At 45.0% G+C, this 20,663-nt stretch overlaps 1 protein-coding gene across 2 annotated transcripts in view; it reads right to left on the bottom strand.

The window, feature by feature from the left end:
- The window catches only part of Not1 (CCR4-NOT transcription complex subunit 1), a 108,902-nt gene that overhangs the window by 11,674 nt on the left and 76,565 nt on the right, over positions 1 to 20,663 (bottom strand). For both annotated transcript variants that reach the window (XM_065438233.2, XM_065438234.2), the window contains 11 exons: positions 18,054 to 18,209; positions 17,548 to 17,694; positions 17,363 to 17,467; positions 8,850 to 8,966; positions 8,557 to 8,766; positions 7,183 to 7,607; positions 4,874 to 5,117; positions 4,210 to 4,449; positions 2,957 to 3,340; positions 2,631 to 2,888; positions 1,402 to 1,651 (listed from right to left, as the gene is read on the bottom strand). In XM_065438233.2, coding sequence (XP_065294305.1) covers positions 1,402 to 1,651; positions 2,631 to 2,888; positions 2,957 to 3,340; positions 4,210 to 4,449; positions 4,874 to 5,117; positions 7,183 to 7,607; positions 8,557 to 8,766; positions 8,850 to 8,966; positions 17,363 to 17,467; positions 17,548 to 17,694; positions 18,054 to 18,209 — 2,536 coding nt within the window. The remainder of the gene's footprint in view (positions 1 to 1,401; positions 1,652 to 2,630; positions 2,889 to 2,956; positions 3,341 to 4,209; positions 4,450 to 4,873; positions 5,118 to 7,182; positions 7,608 to 8,556; positions 8,767 to 8,849; positions 8,967 to 17,362; positions 17,468 to 17,547; positions 17,695 to 18,053; positions 18,210 to 20,663) is intronic.

The following is a 20,663-nucleotide window of genomic DNA, read 5'->3' as shown; positions in this document are numbered from 1 at the left end:
AACCTAGACACCTATAAGGCAGATCCTGAACACTTTCAGGCATTTCTATAGCACCTGAGAAACCCTCTTTGTCACGTGATTGTAGCATTAGGGCAGTAACAAATGAGGCACTGTTGTTGTTCATGGCAAGTGATAACATGAAAGCTTTTTCCTGCACATCTCTGAATGAACTTCAATGTGCAACACTTTTGGTTATTTTCAAGATAGAGATTTTACATTTTGTATTCAACAATCCAACTTCTTGACAATACTCGGTTCAATTTGTGTTGGATTTTTGTTCAAATTATACTGGTTCATGAAGGCAATGTATGTGTCAACACATTACAGCGACCATTAAAGGGACACTAAAGGAAAATATCAAGTCAAGCTAAAGTTATAGATTAGTGCTCAAGGATCTCTAAGGCGTCAATATTATCACGAACAGAGCATTAATAATCGAGAAATTCAGGTAAGTGAAGGACATGATCAGAGACTCCCCCAGGACATTCAAGCACTTGCACAAGATCGAAGGCACTCCTCAGTTAAATTCTGCCACTAGTACTCTCCCTCCGAGTTCCGTTTTTGACAGATAAGTGGGCGAGCTCATGCTATTTCGGTTAAACAGTACTACCGTTTAGTACGCACTTTTTCTGAGCTCCGGCCAAGTACGGTTTAACGACGTTTCACTGTAATAACAGCTAAAAATGAAGTGTTACTGTATTAAATCATTTTTTTCGTTCTCGATTAAGATCGTTGGCGCCGGGAAATCTTAGAAAACTGGATTGTATCAACGAGATTCTGCTGTACTTGGCATCATTTTTGTGGGTCTTCCACATAGACGCTATACTAAATTATTTACCAACATCCACACGTTTATAAAGAATATTGGATACAACAAAGATGATTTACACACAATGAATGTCGATGTTAATGCGATTAGCTGTAAAGCAACGTAGTGGCACACCATATTGCGACCACAGATACAGGAAGTGGAAATCTCAATGCCAACCATAGTTCGAAATGACACCACGACAAAGTATACCTTGTAATCACTGCACTTCAGTTGAAATTCTGTAGTATACCAGTTTCCTCACTGCACCTTCGTTGCAATGGCTCTCTATCAAGTGGTCGCACTCGACGCGGAAGCATTTGTTGTGCATGGGGCGCTATTGCCTTAGTATATTTACAGCTATATAACCTTTGTGTAACTTTGGCACAACCATTCTGGCTAATTGGCAAGCAATGGGTACATACCGAGTGGCGCAGGTCGGCTCAGCAAGACAAGAAGCCAGCACATTACTAGTGGCCTAAGCTAGTAGACATCTTGAGTCATTCATTGAAAGAGGTTAGATACACACCACAAGTTCCCAAAGAATGCTAATCGCATTAAAAATGCTAATGCTAAGAAAGACCAGCTCTCACCTTCGGTGTCCAGGTCAACAGCCAAGTTCTGGAATATGTCCATGTGCGATGAATGAGTAATTGTGCTCATGCTGGGAGTCAGGCTTTTGCTCTGAATGTAAGCAATGGCTTGGGTGCCCACATAGAGCACCAGTGCATTCATCAATGGCACATTGTAGTTAATGCCAGGTTCGGTTGTTGCCTGAAGATTGCTCCGAAGTTCAGACAGAAATGTCACAGGACCCCGTGTTTTAATATAAGAGTCCAAATCCTGAAATGAAGAGGAAAACAGTTTTCATGCTCAAACATTATGGAAAACAATAGAGACTGGCAGATTATCCAATGATGGCCTCCCTTTGTGGCACTGAGGAAAATTTTGTTCAAGGGAAGTCTTGCCTAATAATTTACCTCCTCCTCCTCCTCCTCCTCCACCACCACCACCACCACCACCACTTTGGGTGGTGCCAGATAGCTAAACCCAAGTCTATATTTTGTAAAATGGACTAGCCAAGTATTACACCGCACTGGTAGCACATACTGTGACATCACCGACACCTTTCTCACAACATTATTTACAGCAAAACCCTGTTGATACGTTTATTAGGGGATTACAGGGGAAAAATGCACAATCCAAAACAATGTAACATACAATAACGCTTGTGGCTGCACTACAGGCAAAGCAAAGCACTATCAATAAAGCTATTTATTTGAATTTCAATGCAAAGCCTAAAGATTATTAAAAACCCACTAAACTGAAAAGTGAAACAAACCATTAAAAACTCGCAGAGTGACTAATCAGTAGTGGTCAACAGAAGTTTTATGGATGGAGGAAGCCTTTTCGGTGGTTTCCATCGGTTTTTTAATGCAACAACCGGGAAGGAAAACGTAACAAAAAGAAAGCCAATACACATGACCCTGCGAGCACTAAAGGAGGATGGCACTTCAGGGCGTAAGAGCCAGGAAAATGAAACAAACCGCAACGTAACTAAATTCTACTCTTCATACCAACAGATACATAGCAAGCACAAACAATATTTAGCCAGCCTTTTTTGAAGAAAATGTGATACCTACAAACTTCGGACAGCAACTCTGGATTAAGGTTTTGGAAGCTAATAATGCATCAGATGGTTTGTCCCTTAAAATGGGTACATCTTGACTGGCCTTCAGAACTACAAGCAGCGAGATGCTCCCTTATAGACAAAGAAGAGAAAGGCACTAGTAACATGGAGGTGCTATGCTACAATACTTGCCTTTTTGAAGCTCTGAGGCTGAATGACTGAAGCGAAGTTCGTGAGAACTCTAGGGGCTTGCGTGATTTCTGGCAGTACTTCAACCTTCAGGTTTGGCGTGAAAGGATCAGGCAGTCGCATATGTCGAGGAAATGCACTAAGGATCAAGTTGCGCATCTGAATGCAGTTTGCAGGAATCAGGTCGCAGAAACCATAGTGATAATCGCACAGAAACTCTGGGAAATCATGCAGCAGCACCAGCAGCACCCGCAATGTGCCCTGCAACAGAAAGGGGATTGATTGTCTTGTAGCAGCATAGGAAGCTCAGCAGGAAGTTCCAGACTTACCTTGTACAGAAGCTGGATAGGCTTCTCAAGGTCCACATTGCGAAGGAAAGGAGCCAGAAACTTGAACAAGTCATTCAGCAGCTGGGCAAACATACCCCAGGCTTTCTGTTGGGGAGTCAGGGCAAGGACACGGCCCAAAAACACACGATGCGAGATGAGCTCCAGCCAAGAGTAGGCAAAAGCAGGCGCTTTGCATGGCTGCAGAACATGCAGAGTGTTGCAGAAGGCCATAAGCACATGAAAGCCAATGGCTTCCAGGACTGGTTCAGGTGCACTCAGCTCAAGGAAAAGCATCATGAAAATGCGATGGTAAGGAAGCTGTTGGAACTCCAGACCCCGCGACTCATGATCCTGAAGTAATACACCTGCCACGATGCCAAGCACCTGGAAAAAAAAAAAAAAAAAAAGAAACCACTAATATTTCCTACACAGTACAGCATATGAGTGTTGCATGTCCTTTAAACAAGAGTGAGCTGTCACGCGATAAATGCTCCACCACACGGCCAACTTCAGTGCAATGCCACTGCCTATGCAGAGCTAGAGTTGGTTAAAAGGCGATGAAAAATATAATTTGCAATTCTGGAAAAAAAATTTGCACTGAATGGTACGCTGCTCCTATTACAAAAATGGCATGCATATTTACGGCAAATTACACAGAAACCAATGCAATTACTGCATAATGTGCAAAAGCCAAAAATACATAATTAAACTGCAATATTAAAAATATAATTTAGGCTGGTAAAATACTCAAAATTCTATTTGTATTCCTTCATTGCAAAACTTGACTACAAGTGGAAAAAATTGAAGGTCAAATTTCCAATTTTCGAATTTTCTGCTGAAACCACAATGTAACATTACATACCATATTTTTTTGCATACATCCTGCACCTCCAATTACAACAGCCTGGGAAAAAAATTCGCTTATCGCCCATAGTTACAACTGTATACAACGCTCAAACCTTTGCAAAATAGTATCTGTTCGCAGATTTACGAATTGTCCATGTATCTTCGGCCAGTGGCTCTGTCCCGCCCCTCCGTAACCACCCTTAATTAATCAAACTGGTGGAGATGCTTAACTTACTACTATTTCTCTTTAGTTTCCCTAATCTGTTTACCTAAGGGTGATTCATTCAAAATACAATGTAATCATTCTTTATCAATAAATAATTTACTTAACTGGAGATTATATTTTATGTTCCTCCCTAGTACCTGTTTACACATGAACAACATATAAAGCAAACTTCAAGACTAGCCTTGTTGAGCAGGTTGACTTTGGTTGTTGGGTTGGATGCATCTCCACTGAGCTTGACCAGCAGGGCTATCAGGCGCATATATGCATCAAGAGAGTTGAAACATTTTGAGCGAACAATTGTTGCATTGCTGGGTGTCTGCTCCAGGAGGGCCCTGTAACAGTGCTCTACACACATCTCTGTGCTCAGACGAAAGAACCGGGTGATCAGGTCATCAGTCTTCAAAATGCCTTGTACGTTCATCTGCAACATAACCAAAACAAATAAGCTCAACACAACAGACAATATGTGACAAATAACATAGCCACCACCGTTTGAAGCCAAACAAAATATTTTGAGTAAAGTAGTGAAACGTAACAGCAGAGCCCTTGTTCCATAACACTTACTAGCTCGGCACACCAGCCAGAAAAGTTGGTTCACATGATATGGCCAGCTAGCTGCACACTGCATATTTGATTCCAGTCTGCTGTGAGAGTGAACCAGACTGCCTGGAAAAAAACTAGTTGCTTTGCTGCAGAGAATTAACGCTGGGACCAAACTGCAGTTGCATGAGTTTACATGGCAATTGAAACAACTGTTTGCCAAAAATGCATATTAATATCAGTTTGAACATGATCTTTTCATCCACATCATACAGCTCATCTTTCTTTTCAAAATTTAGTCTTACCTGCTGTACAAATATCTGGAAAGCTTTGGTAGAGTCTTTGCCAGCACTGGGGGCATTGTACATTGACACCCACTCCCGTAGCAGAAATTCTGTCTTCTCATGCAGGCCAGGTGGGTCATCATACTCGCGTGCCTGGCTGATGCCCGAGTGCATCATTGACATCGGCCCACTGCTGGGCACACCCCCGTACTCCACTGCGCCTCCGCCACTTCCACTACGTAGCATCTCCATCACTTGGGATAATCTGCAGCACAACATAGTCCAATTTTTATTCCAAATGACCCATATCACTTAAAACATCTACATCCATAACACTTGCAGAACACAAAGTGTACAGACCTGCACTTCGTTTACTGCTTCCTTAATGCATGAATAAAACATTGTACTAATTATCCCAATAAAGTCTAGAGCTTGCAGCTACACCAGCAAAGTGCCAAGATTTCGGACAGAAATACCATCCAGAAAAAGCATGACCTCAATATGCCACAAGACCACAGGAAACCTAATGTCTCACCAGTTATGCAGCAATTACACTGCACCAAGTGACCCATCAAACTTTAAAAAGCAAGACTAGGTCGCCTGACACTGCTCTCTCCTTAGATGCTTTGTAAGTAAACCACACGTGAGGTTTATTAGTAAAATGAATGTTTATCAATTTCAGCCTATAACATAGCTGAACTATTCAATATTCCAAAAATAAGGTCAATTTGAATGCCAGTGGCTATTGGCCTTGGACATTCTATTTGGCAAGATACAAGGAGAATCTGGTGTTGGACGACAGTATCCAAAGCTTTGGTTTTTGGAACCAATGTCTCATGCTATGGTATGAACATGGCTTGAAATTGTTTTACACAATAAATTGAAGTTTAGTACCCACAAAATAGTTACAATCTGCAATGAACTTGTCCTCCAAGCATAAAAATGAAAGAAAATGGAATGCAAAACTTTCATTTTCACTTAACAGGTCATCAAAATGCTTTTTGCTTTTGCAACAGTAGTGATGACTAGAAACAAGGAGCTGCCAAGTGTGATGCTGTGACTATGTGATAATGCAGCCACTGAGCTCAAGGCCAAAGTGCAAGTCATTATGATAAAACACCAAATGGATAACTTTGGGGAACTATTGGTAATCTTCAAAAACAATAGAAATGTACTAAAAAGACTTCTTGCCGAGGGCCTCTCCCAGCAATCTCCAATTACCCCTCTGTTTTGCACTAGCTAATTCCAACTTGCGCACGCAAATTTTTGAATTTCATCACCCCACCTAATTTTCTGCAGTCTGACTGTGCTTCCTCTTAACCTTGGCACCTATTCTGGAACTCTAATGGTCCAGCAGTTATCTACCTTACGCATTACATGGCCTACCCATCATTTTTTTTCTCTTAATGTCAACCAGAATATCGGCTATTGCAGTTTACTGTCTGATCCAATTGCTTCTCTTCCTGTCGCCTTAAAAAAAAAAAAAAAACCTATCATAAACACTGCCACTTGATGGGGCTGTGCAATAATTACAGTTAAACTGTATTCATTGCACAGCCCCATCATGCAGCAGTTGGTCAGCAATTGAGTTGCTGACCAACTTTCAACCCCAGAGGAGACCCCAGTAATGTTCAGTGCATCAAGGAATAAAACAAGTTCCAAGAGGAAAATCAACTGTTTTTAACAGCACCAGCATAAATGCTCATCTTTCATGTGTTTTCATGCCCTCATCTTTTTATTCGTGCCATTGAATGCTAACTGTTCCAGCTGGCCCAAGTCTCAGTACTACTGAAGAGGGGCAACTTTGATAACTGCCATTCTACTGACATCGCATGCATAAATAATGTCCCTAGTTTTCAGCTCGAGGCTGTATAGTGTCTCGCCAAAAACTTGAAGCATTGGTTCTTTGGAGTAGCCGGCAGTGCTGTTTGGAAGTCCAGAGAATTAAGCAGGTTAAAAAATATATAGTGTCCAAAGGAACAGCTGGCAAGTAAAGTAACAATACATGATTTCCCCAGCAATAATAAATAAATAAATAAAAGTAATATAACTCATTGCCAATGAAATGACATAAGAAAGAGAACATGAAGTGTGGACAACGCTACATTCACATACCTGCCAATCTGAAGATTTGCAAATTCGTAAAACTATCGTGGTGTGGGGGGGGGGGCAGTACTTTTCTTTAAGGGATTTACCTTTTGCGAGAAGCTTACTCACGTATCATTGTATACATATAAGTCTCTGGTAGAGAGAATAGCTAATGTCAAGGTTCAGTGATAGTCCTAACCTTCAAGTTAAACACTGCTCAATGGAGGGAAGCTATTACTCACCCCTCTTGTGGTTGCCTCGAGTGAGCATTGATGCGCACAAGTGTTTCCAATGTATTACACAGGTCCGACTCTGAAAGGTTGTAGTCACCATGACGACCTTCAGAGAAGTACAAGCGCACGAGCTGCTTGGCAAAGTCAACCGCTGGATAGTTCATGCCATTCTCCATGGACTGGGCCAGATGAAGGTCAAAAGTGGCCAACACCAGCAGGCCTGATCGAAGCAGAGGGTCCACTACATCCACATTCCAACGAATCTCCTCACGCAGCTCCAGAAGGAAGCGTGTTATATGCTTGGCTGCCCATGGGTGACCGTAACCCTCGGCCAGTGTCTTCAGCACTGCCAGGTGGGCCTCGCGAAAGCGCAGCGCAGTCTCGGGGTCTGCTCCCAGCGAGTGGCTCAGCCCTTCAGCCATACTCTCCACTGTCTGCACACAAAACAAAGGCACCTCATAAAATTTCACCAAGACTACCAGGACGTGCTGCTTCCTGTGGGTATTCCCAGCTTGAGCACTATACCAAGCATTAAATTCAGAGCATTTAACTGTTCCCATAAAACTGCTGAATTGAGAGTTGACACCTCAACATGGTGTGCCAGAACCACAAAGTGTACGCATTGTTTTTTTTCTTCCTTTTTTTTCCAGACAAATGGGTAACCTTATGCCTCAATGCCTAAACGGCCTCAATGAATGAAAAATTGTTATGCTAAGTATGCACTATTGTACAGGACATGAGAATGAAGATGCACAAGAAAAATACTAGATAAAGCAAGATTGGTGAACTACCTCGAATAGGAAATCATTGTCTTACTGATGCCAAAGGTTTGGTCAGCCAGAAAGCAAGGTGGAAGTCGAAATGCTCCATCTAGGATCACAGGTGGTGGAAATGATAGATCAATGCTAGTTCACTGCCGAGAATTAAGGGAAAAGATGACCACACAAAGGTCAGCCTGTTTTCTCGTATGCTATAAGCTTAGTATGTTTCTTGTACCTAGTTTTTTGTACCAAGGCAATCTATATCTATCTGAGCAGATATTAATGTCAGAGAAGCTCAGTAATTGACAGCTAGGCTACAATTATGTCCACTAAAAATAAGGCTTGCATTATGTCTAACACATATGAGATTATCCATATTGCATACTAGCAGCTCTACTAAACATGAAAAAAATATAGAACTCTTACGATTTTCTGTTTCAGACTCACAATGGGGCAACACCTCCAAGAATCCTTTCCTGGACCATCTGAATACCAAAATTGCTGAAGGTCCAACCAAAGATCAGAAATTTCTTTTGCACCCCCACACAAGCAGGAACCACGACAAACATTCATCCACATCTGCGTTCCTTCGTGTGCCCCGCCTGACAAGTTACAAACGTACCTTCTGAAGCAGAGCCATGGCTGTAACAGCTTCCCTTGAGTTGCGTGCCACCAGCACTGCCTCATGCAGCACATGCAGGGCTGCAACTTGTGGGTTTGAGGGCACAACAGTACCTAGGAGCCCATGAACTTGCTGCTCCAGCTCAGAAACTATCTTGTCATACAAGTGTGTCATGTCATCCACAGAACTTGCAAAGCCACTCTGTCGCACCTGTGCAAACAACATTGAGCTATAAAGAGACCAATTTATAAAGTAAACAAATGGGGGAAAAAGTATTCATTAAGGCAACTAACCACAGGCTTTGGAAGGAACAAGGAAGGCTGATCTCTTTCAGAAATAGGTTGGAATCCAGGGATGTTCCGTGCAAATTCCTCATATACTGCCATTTGCTGTGGAGTCACACCGCCAACCTGCACACATAGCACACTTAAAGGAAACCTGTTTCAAAGGTAAGGCTGGAACTTCAGCGAGTGAGCATTACCATACATTCTCATACAAGGGCCAAAATTTTTAAAATAGGGGTTGGACTTCCTTAGATGCAGGCAATACGCCGGTGAAAAGTAAATTATCTGCTTTGAAAAACAGACATGCTTGCTACAATACACAATTTGTTGTTGCTGGCACATACTCCAGTAACCTTGAAATGCAGTTTCTGACATAGCTTCATGCACAGTGTGTAGAGATATTTGATGTTTTACGGCATAGCAGCATCTGAAGCCATACTGTCATATGCAACATTTGATGATGAAGCTAAGGGTTTTACGTGAAATGTGCTTGGAATGACATGAAAACTAATGCTGCCTGGAGGAAGTGCAACAGGACAAGTCACTGTGTGCCAGGATATGAATGTTGTGCTCACAGTAACATGTTAAAATGATTGAGTTTTCTGCTGACTAGCATTGTTAACCCTTTGAGGGTCGATATATTTCAGCACATGCGACCACACAGGGTCGATTTTTTTTACGCAGATTCCAATTCGTCTGAGGGACCTATTCCGAAAAAAAATTTAAAAATTACCGGGATTTTTCTAGGGTGACTGTAAAGTGAGAAAAAAATATTTTGCATTGGTATATATGTACTGTTTATTCGTGAATAACAACAATAATACAAGCAAATAAACTTCGATGAATAAAAAATTTGATGAAGTGCCATACCCCTGACACACGGGCACTCTAAAGTCCTTTAGGTAAGGGGACATCTACCGGAAAGGCGTTCAAGTGCAGTGACACACGACAAAGCAGTATCTCCTTTACGGCAAAGTTCCTTTTTGGGAAAGGAGATCGCGCAACTACTTTTCGAGTGGAAAAGGAGTTACTCTCGCACACAGCGTGCGCAAATCGTCAATAGAAGGAAACCTGCCACACAACTACGCTGCCCATAGGTATTTTTTTTACCTTGAGAAAATGTTTTAATTGTTAGCAGTGATATAAATTGTCGAATAGTGAAGATTTCCTCTAGCTATACTCTCAAACGCTTGCATAACGTCGGTAGTGCCGTCATGTTGAATTCTGGCAGTGTCGTCGTCGTTTGCTGCGTGCATGCGGTGTGTTCACGTTGCGAGATGGAGACTGCACAATCAGAGCCTGCAGGAAATACCCAGAAGAAACCGCAGTTGTTGGAATAACATATTGAATAAAACGTGTTACGCCTGCGCGCACAAAGGAAGGGACGACAAAGACGTGAAAAAGAACGACAGAAACGCGGGCATCACCCGAATGAACAGCACGCACAGCAAAACAACGGCTGTACATAGTTGCTGGACCAAGTTAAATGGCTGCTAACAACGCAACAATGCGAATAACAAACGGCTATAAGCATTATTAGCCATCAACAATGAAAAAAAATATATATATTTTTAGGTTCTACAGTCTCTAAGTGCTCTGCGACCCACTTGTTCTGCCTCGGTATTCACGTAGCACTCAATTATACTGCTAGTCATGTCTCCTTGTGCAGAGCGGGCAAGCGCTCGCGCGGCGCCGTCGGCGGATGTGCATAGTGCCGGGAAAAAAACTATGAGGAAAAGATGAAGGTGGGGCCTGTGACGTATGCGTCACGCGATCCTTGAGGTCCGGTATGGGAGAACACAGGGAAGGAATTTTGCTTGCGTAGGCTAGACGGGGCGAGTGGAGAGAGTCTTGCTTGGCAGTGGAGTCCACCTGCTGAAATCATGGGTTCGCGGCACTGAAACATTTCTATCTCGGCTATTAATGAGCCGATTTGAAAAATTTTTGCGGCAGAACGCTCCCCAGAGGACACGTAACAACTTCCAGCGTATAACCAAAATTTGCTACGGGCCCTGGTGAGGGGCCCTTTAACAGAGTAACTGAGCAGCAAGCCGCACCTGTCCAACGACGACCGGCATGTTCAAAGCGAATACCATATCAGCAACGGAAAGGTTTTCCAAGAGGTGTACGAGAGTGATTCGGCAGCACAGCTTTGGGTGGTGCCAAGGCATGTGCAATGGCGTGTGGTGAAAGCTTGCCACAACTAAGTCGAATATTTTGCTGTGGTCAAAACATTGTCGAAATTAAAGGAAATTACTGGTTTCTAGGCAAGAAGCGATATGTCAGATGGTACATTGCCGCATGCATCGAATTTCTCTTTCAGAAGGTCACTGGTGCGAAGTGACTGGGCAAGCTGCACAGTATTGACAAAGTCAGCAATTCAGTTGATGGCTTCAAGAAGTTTGTGCCACTACGAGCAGTTCGGAACACATCTGCGGGGCCAGCTGCCCAGTTCCTTTGCGATGTGGAAAGCCTTTTTGTGCAACCAACTATGGTGATCACCAATCACAGGACTGTGCTGAAATGGCGCCTTTTCTTCTCCACAATCATTTTTTCCCACTCTTCTCGGCAGCATCGCCTCCAGTCGCGTTGGGGAAGCATTTCTCTCCTTCCAGTTTCCCAGCAGCAGATCGCCGACAAGGTAGTGCGGAGAGGCCTAGGTTTATCGCACATATTTTTCGAAATAATCCTAGCGACCAGCGTTAAATGGAGGTTTTGAGTTGCGTGGACCAACGCGACACGCACAATGTTCTGAAAGCGGACAGTTCTGTTGCTCGGCGATAAGCTGAATATTATCGAGGAAGCAGAAAAGCGGCATGGAGCCACGAAAGCCAGCATTGCCTGGGACTTTCAGATACCTGAATCTTCGCTTAAGAGAATCCTGGCAAACAAAGCGTCGATATTGCAGAATGCCAACAAGTTCGGGCTCAAGCGGAAAGCGGCAAAAGAAGGACAGCATGAGAAGTTCAGAAAAAATTCTCGTCAAGTGGCCGCATCAAGCATGGAACTCTGCGGTCAACATTGACGGTGCCATTCTAAAAGAAAAGGCGGACCTTGTGGTATTGCGTCTGGGCATCGATGAGTTTCAGGCATCGAACAGGTGGCTGGATTGCTTTAAAAAAATGAAACAGGATTGTGTACAGCGGCTCCTGCGGAGAAAGCACTTCCGTGGAAGTTTCGACGGTGAACGAGTGGATGGAGTCACTGCTGGAGATGATTGCTGCATACAAGCCCTGCGACGTTTTCAACGTCGATGAGAGCGGTATATTTTACCATATGCAGCCCGAGCAAACCCTTGCATTTAAGGGTGACAACAGCTGTCATGGTGGCAAGCATAGTAAAGATTGTGCGACGGCACTATTCTGTGCTAACAAGGATGGTTCCGAGAGGCTGCACGTGCTCATTGTTGGAAGTTTGCAAAGCCACGGTACTTTAAGAGAAGGAGCTGCCGTGCAGCTACAACTTCAGCAAAACGGCGTGGATGAAATCTTCGCTCTTCAGCAATTTTTTGCAGCAGCTGGAAAACAAAATGGGTGCTAAGGCCAGAAAAATATTGCTTTTCGTGGACAACGCACCGTGCCACCCACCCAATTAACTTTTTTGTTTCTTGACAGAAAGGGCTGAAATTTGGCACACACACTGCACATTGCAATAAAGAGACAAATCTAAAAGTTCATTAGGATATGTTAATTAGTTTTTGTTTTATAAGAATTTATAGGTTCCTTGCTTGTGGAAAGCCTGGCACAGTAATGAAACATGATAAGGAGCTGGGAATACTTTGCATGTTTGCCCAGATGTCTAATCTACATCAAGACAGTGCTCGATTTTTTTTTTTAGTGCGCAAATAATTTTTTGCTCAACATAACATGCACGTGACTGTGCTTCACTGCATGGAGCCATGTAGTAATTGTGAAATAATTAAATAATGGAAAGATAAAGAAACATTTCAAGACTGTCTTTAAGTACAGCACAGCTTGTGGATCACAGCAAAACAAACTGGGCCAAAATCGGTCCAGCCATTGTTGTGCTACGCTTTCCACGAGCGAGATGATTGACAAAAAACATGCAATTGAGAAAACAGGCTGCAAAGTTTTAAGAGCACTGCAAATTTATTAGAAAGCACCAGGGCTGTAATATTTTGAATCATTGCTGTCAGGCATCTTCTTACACCTTTGCCTCATTGTTTGGTGGGCTTCGGATGCCTTCTTCAGGCGTTTTTTATCCTTTTCTTGCGCCGTCTGGAGTAGTGCATGACCACCATTTTCATTGCCAGACCGAGCCTGGTATCGCAGTGTACTATACACCCACAGAACGCTGTTGGCATCTTGGGCACAGAGCTTTAGCGATCGAAGAGTTCATCGCGGAAACAGGCATAGTAATGAATGAACTCACAGTCACAAGGGGCCGAAATTTGTTCTTGGCATTGCTGCTTCCGCTCAGTCGCGGACACTGCACGAAGGGAGTCGCGAACACTGCATGCCTGCGCTTCTGCAGTCGCCGCTGACACAAAACGCGGCTCGAGGCGCGTCTGAATCGTGCGACGATTCGTCTGGTGAGCCTTGAGTCACCATACAGTATGTAGCTCGTCGACGGTAGGGGCTCACTCGCAGGCTGCGTGTCCCTATCGCACGATGCATCGGAAACGCACACCGTCTCTGCCGGCGATGGAGACCTTCGACCCGCGTCGCCTCCAACAACGCGAGCTCGCTTGCCGACTCACGCGGCCGTACGCACAGGTGCGAGAGCCTCCGTTGGCACGTCTTCCGGTGTTATCAGTGTCGATGTCACAGTGCGATTGTCGGCTTCGCTGCTGGAATCGCACGGTGCAAGATAACGCGGCACGTTATCCGCGTGTTCAGTCGGGTTCTCCGCTTCGGTAGTTCTGAACTTAGTGTCACACATTACTTCCCCCCTCTTCTTTGGCTTCTGGATTGGATTGGCGCGGCTCGCTAAGTGCTTGCGCGCGCTTTTCCGAGCGCAGATTGGTGTGCGCCTGGTTTCTGCACTAGGCTGTTATGCGATCGCTTTTTCGAGCGCAGATTGATGTGAGCCTGGTTTCTGCACTAGGCTTTTGCACGATCGCCTGCTTTTTGCACTGGGCTTTCAAAAGGCGAAGTGAGCGTCGCTTAATGCGGAAGTGCAGCGCCGCGGGCCTACCGTGTATGGAAGCGCGCAGCAATGCCGGGAAACATTCATACAAAAGCAAAGGGTCAGAAAAGTGCGCTTTATTTTCCATTACTATGTCACAGTGGGTAGCGCCGTGCGATCGCTTCAAATAAACGCAGAAACGAGTCCTTGCAGCGCATGTGCCCATTAATCGATGCCCACCATAGCCATATCAGGTGCGACTCGAGAAGCTGTGGAGTCACCCTGTAGCCGGCGGAGTCGAGGTAGCGCTTCACCTTCTGCCAGTAGCTTTCGATTTTCTGGGTGTGAGCGCCCGTGATTGGGTCTACAAAGTTCATGCTGTGGTTAACAGCCTCCCATTGCAAATTCAGTCTTGCTCCGTTAGCCCCCACCAAGTTCGGGATGCAGTTGTATGGGGCCCATTCATCACTGTGGATGGTGGTTCCCGGTTCAACGTTGGCTGCAATAATGGGGCCTAGCGTCGCCGCGTCTCGTCGGTCGACCTTGAATAGTCGGAGCTCCCCGGTGGTCACGCAGATCATACCGAATACCCATGGTCCACGATCTGCAATGCCGCCGTAATTTTGACGGCTCGGCGGAACGTTGTCGCCCGTCGTCAGGCGGCCTCGATTGTATTTTCGCTTGCCGCGAAGGAGGCATTCATCAATTTGCACAATCCTCCCGGGGCCACCGAGTGGGGGTCGCGCCAGCAGCTCGTCCCGCACGACCTCACGAGCGTAGTTCCTCCAGTCGGCGATGACATGGTCCGACAGATTAAGCAAGTCGCCGGTCATCTCCTTCATGAGCCACGTGCCTATGTTTTTGCTCACGCAGTACGTGAGCCAAATTACTTGCCGCCTGCAGTAAGCGACGCTCACTTCGCCTTTTGAAAGCCCAGTGCAAAAAGCAGGCGATCGTGCAAAAGCCTAGTGCAGAAACCAGGCTCACATCAATCTGCGCTCGAAAAAGCGATCGCATAACAGCCTAGTGCAGCAACCAGGCGCACACCAATCTGCGCTCGGAAAAGCGCGCGCAAGCACGTAGCGAGCCGCGCCAATCCAATCCAGAAGCCAAAGAAGAGGGGGGAAGTAATGTGTGACACTAAGTTCAGAACTACCCTCCGCTTCCCCCACTAGCCGCCGTCTTTTTCTCGCCGTAGGAGGCTTGCGCTTCCGTTTTCCGAAGGCATGCTTCTTTTAAAAGTTCTTTTCGAACGCGCGACGATCCATCGCTGAGCTGGGAGCTTTCATGAATCCGAATTCTGAGAGTGTCAAACGAAGAAAGACGCCGGCGTGGTTTTCAAAGCAGACAACTGCGGACCGCCATGGTTGCCAGCTTCCCCGCTGCTGCAGCAGCAACCAATGGCGAGACGCCTTTCAGTACGGCAACCAACCGGAGGCCCGCTTTCATCGCAGGGCCCGTGTGACCGCCTCTAGCAGACCCGCGCTTCTTTTGTGTTTGTGTGTTTGTTAAAAGATGGCGACGACCGAAGAATTCAGAAACGGAATGTCGAAACTTCGAGCTTTCGAACGATACCAAGATGGCGGCGTTCGGTGGCGGGAAAGACGAGTTAGGGCTCCGCGAACTGCGGTGATTTTACGCGATTTAAAGCCGTTTTCTCGCCCTACGCACTGATAAATTAATTTTTTTCGGGCACTTTTAGCGCGTTTTCAGTCAAACCATTTTGATACAATGTAGATTAGGCATTGCAGATACCGAAACGCGTCGTTGCCAAAAATCGATCTTTTATGCGATTTTCGCGATCTGATCCCCGCGTCCCCCCTTAAGTGCGTCAAGCAAGGGCACAGGAAGCGGTTAGTGCAGCGTTGGTTGGCGGCTATGGAGCACAGCGAGTCGGAAAAAAAGATCGCTGCGCTCGACGCCATGCATTTTATTGCCAGTTCATGGAACAAAGTGTTGTGAAGCACAATCGCTAACCAGTTCAAGCACTATGGCTTTAAGCGAGAGACTGCCTCCTCTGCTGGGGACGCAATCACCTAATGCCACTTGAAGCCGATGCAGGCTTCGCCGACGACGATTTCGAGGGTTTAAACCTTACCACAACCTTCACCGAGTACGTGGAGGCCGACGATGTTGCAATCTGCGGTGAGGTGTAGCTGGAAGACGCCATCGAGGAGGCTTTGCCTAGTGCCGACACCGCTGTGCCATCAGACGAGGACGATGCCACAGATATTGTGACTGTGCCTATCACGTTTGCCGAGGTGCCACGGCATATAGACGGCATCCGGAACTTCATCTGCTCACGCGACGCCATAGAGGACCACCTTTTGGACATTGCCCAACTCGAGTGAAAGCTTTTGGTTCACTGATCAAACGAGGTCCAAAAGAAACTTACTGACTTTTTAAAAAGTTTGCGCCGGCCGGCGGGAATCGTGGCATTGGAGTGCCGTAAAGGTTCGTTTGAATCAAGCATGATTGGTACCTGTACTGCAGCATTAATTCTTATCGCATTTACTTTTTTGGTAATTTGGGTTTCCGAGCCCTGCAGAGTATGTTACTAGTTTACATTGAAGTTTCTCGTAAATCCGTCACGCGAATTAAGTAGTATTTTTATAGGCATAATTTATATTTGGATTTTATGACGCCCGCATTTTACGACGCTTTTTCGCGGTCCTGAGAAAGTCATAATCGGGGTTCCACTGTATGTTGTTACAGGCTACTCTCGGCGTAGAGAAGGTTTATTGGGACGCAACCGACGGTCCTGAGCGCCAGCTGAGGTTCCATTATCGCTAGGCGAACAACGTTGGCTTCTCTCTAACCTCGTGTCCCACTACTGCTGGTGGCACATACCTTATTTCTGTCCAATGAAAATTTAGTTTCACCGCATTTGTTACACTTCCACCATAATGAAAATTGCACAGCTTGATAACGAGTTCAAAATTTCCAATTCTTCAGTGAGTTTTGTCATGTTTTCAAGCTGTGGACTCCATGCAAAAACAATGTACAGGAATGCCATACATGAGAAATTTAACTGTTTTATGTCTAGCATACTTGTAAGCACCTATCCAGCTACTTGACGTTAAACATTGCGAGAAACAATGAAAGAAGTGAACTAGTTAAATGGCACCTTACTGATGGTTCGCACGAACACCTAGCCGTCTTAGTGATATTACTAAAAATGTTTCCATATATTGTTCAAAGTTTCAGGTCAGGTGCAATCAGAAGTGTTTCGATATGCAGGCAATATGTATGTTCCTTTGATCCTTTCGATACGCTATCTTGTACACAATTGTGTACACAGTGCCTGAAGGGGATATCCCCTTCAGGCACTGTGTACATTGTACAACATTGTTGTACAGTGTACAACAACATTGAGAGACACAGCCCTTGAACAAGAATGTATGGTATGAACACGTAAGAACTCAAGCCCTTGCCTTGAGCCGAATCTGTTCAGGCATCCTCTCAGCTTGGTATGTCAAGACGACAGGGTCACAGTAGCGCCGGCCTTCACTGCGAGCACTCTTGCGGATCTCGTATTCCTATGAAGACCAAAAATGCCTCATTTAGTGGTGTCGTAAAGAATGACATCCCACCTGCACCAAGTCTCAAAGGTACATGCCTGGCTAAGCTTTTTGTCAATCTCGGGGATGGCTTTTTCGATGGCAGTCTTCTGGATGAAACAGCAGGCGAGTTCCACATTCTCTTGAGCCACCACTGTGGTTGCCTGTTCTAAAAGCTCCTTTTGGGGAAGGCTTGCTCCTTGAAGCTGCAATAAAGATTGTCTTATGTGAACCTCAAAAATAGCAACACCATAACTGACTCAACAGAGTGCAGCATAACAGCCAGGCACTTTGGCACAAAATTAGCTAATGCCCCTGCACTCCTCAAAAATTTCAATGTAGCTCTGCAGCAAAATCTGCAAAACCATGCAAAAGAAAAAGAGAGAGAGACATGAAAATGTATGAATGTTGGTGCTTAGAATTAGCAGCATTGTACTTGAATGCAGCCAAACATTTATTTAAATTACCGAAATCTGCGTTTTATTTTTTCACTTCAATATTTTGAGATTAAACTGTACTGTGCCAGCTCATTATAATTACTTCAATTGGGATTCAATGTACTTACCCTCAGTGCAGTGTGAAAGGCAGCTTTCAGATTGTTGCTGATGGTCATCAACATTGGATCTCGACAAGTAATCATAGCCATCCCAGCTGTCAGGCTCCGCACCATGTGGTGGGCTGCTGCACGCAATCTGGACTCTTCAGGATCCAATGCAAAGTCCTGCACACGGAGATGCAAAAATATTCAATGAATTAATGTCTTAAAGGGGCCCTGAAACACTTCTAATCATAGAATGGCATCACTATTAACGTATATTGCCCAACAAAGCTCATGCGACAAAATTTTTTTAGAATCCTTCAACTGTAAGTGGAGTTATGGCACCGATACTTGAATTGATCTCTCTTTGTCTCGGCTAGCATGCTGGAAGCTAAACTGGAGAAACCAAGAGGGCAAAGCCCCGGCCAAAAGTTGTGTTGTGGTGGCGATAAGGCTCGTTGTGGCCTCTTGTGGACTATGCTACGCAGTACAACACTGAGATCTCAGAGGCTATGTGCAGCAGACGCAGCTACGCGCAGTGCAAAGATTAAATGATTTTCAATGCGTAAGCATTTCTATGCCTACCCAACGAGAAAGAACATTCGTCCCTCTGTCATTTAAGAGGATTGCTTTCAAAATGGGGCTCGCAGCAGCGAGCGAATGTACCTTCGGGTTCTCTCTTGCTTTAACACAAAATAAGTGGCGAGAACACAATGCACACGAAGCTATCAGCACTCGCTGCGTGATGTCTCCATCACAGATTGCTTTCAAGATTGCCAGAGTATAGTTGGTCAGGGTTGATAATGGTTTGACGCAGATAAGGCAATAAGGTGTGATAACAGCTTATGATTGGAATGTTGTTGCCACACCTTGCCTCATCAATTCACCTTGCACCACCAACCGCAGGAGATCGTGTCATCGCAGCGCTGTTGTTTATACTGGTTGGATGATATACCGTATTTACTCGATACTAAGCACTTCCTTTTTTTTCACGATCGCGATGCTGAAAGCGAGGAGCGGGGGGGGGGGGGGGGGGGTGTGCTTAATTAAAAAAATCTAAAATGACCCCTGCCCCATCCTTTTCGCGGTGATATATCGATGAGACGGGCGCGAGAAATAACATTTTATTTGGCAAACATTCAAAAGAAAGATACCTAGGTGCGGACAGTGAACCTACCGCTTGTATGGGTTCACAATGCAACGTGCACCTGCGTTGCCTGTGAAACTTGCTGAGAGCTGTTGATACCAAGCCCATGTGACATTGCACCGATAGTTATTGGGATTACTTTCCGCCAGTTTTCGGGAGGGGTTTAGTTTTTGCTGTTCTGTGCCGCCATCTGTCGTGTAATGTCAAAACACAGCAACGCAAGACACAGCCGCCTGCATCGGCATGCGCACTGATCCAGGCGGCAGTGCGCAAGAAGCCGGAGATCGTGCCGACGCCGATGCGCTACTTCGGGACTCCGATGGCTCCGGCTCAACGACAGAGTGAGCAAGCGTGCTTGGCAGCGTTGGCTACGTGCTTTTTCTTGCAAAAAGAGGGGGTGATTAAAGCATGGAAACTTCTTCCCAAATTTCTTTTTGCAAAAATAGCAGGAGGTGCGTAGAATCGTGAAAATACGGTAGTTTCATAACATTCATAATGGCACAAGGCTGTGTGGAAGTGAGCAAGTGGCACAATGCTTACGCATACAGTGGACTCTCTTTAAACAAAACCTCAAGGGACCAGGGAAATTGGTTCCGTTTATCTGGAGTTCCATTTACTGAGAGACAAAGCTGAATACAATTTCATGTATACAAAACCAACCGACCATGAGGATGGTGTTTCGTTTAGGCAATTTCCGTTTATCGAAATTCCACTTACACAAATCCCAGAGGAGTTGTTGCGTGAAATTTTCTGCCCTTTTGAGATCGCAGACATTGCATATTTTTCATTTTAACTGAAAATCAGCAATGGTGTACTACCGAGAATGTTCTTGTGATCACGAAATCGGTCAATAGTGTTGGTCCGCTAAATGCTTTCAGTGACATTAGGGATACGAGACAAGCGACTGTTCACTTCTTTTGACATGATGTAAATTCCCTGCTGCATGCAGTGCAATAATTTTTGGCTCACATGTTCACTGGAGCCTTGCAAACACATCAGCTATGCTTTTTTTACTATGTTGAAGTGTTTCAGGGTCCAAATTGGGATAAAAGTGACTAAACCAAATACATGTGCAATTATAGCACATCACTGGCAGTAACCAAGGAAGGTGTGCACAAAATAAACGTTCAGCTTCTGAAGTAATAAAATTGGCTTACTGAAAGGCAAGGTGCCCGGAAGTGCAAAGTGACAGCTTGGTATTCCAGACCTCTTTATTTCAAATATTCAGATATGTGGACAAACCACCACAGTTTCACTAAGCCATGCTGACACAAGGCTATTAGCATGCATTCCTGTGGGCAGCATAAGCAATTTATTTCCCACGTGAGCGTGAAGCAGGCTTGCATCAGTGCATGTATTAGTCGCACTACTGCTTCATTAGGTCTACTTTGTAGGGATGGATTCATTTAACTTCTGCCAGGTTCATGCTTTCACAGATATGTTAACAATAGTTTTCAAAGGGTTGATACGCTTCTTTATAAACTACTGCT

This window comes from Dermacentor albipictus, chromosome 1 (assembly GCF_038994185.2).
Source record: "Dermacentor albipictus isolate Rhodes 1998 colony chromosome 1, USDA_Dalb.pri_finalv2, whole genome shotgun sequence".
Classification (NCBI taxonomy): Eukaryota; Metazoa; Arthropoda; class Arachnida; order Ixodida; family Ixodidae; genus Dermacentor; species Dermacentor albipictus.
Note: the sequence above shows the minus strand (reverse complement) of the source record. Positions and strands in the feature narration are given on the sequence as shown.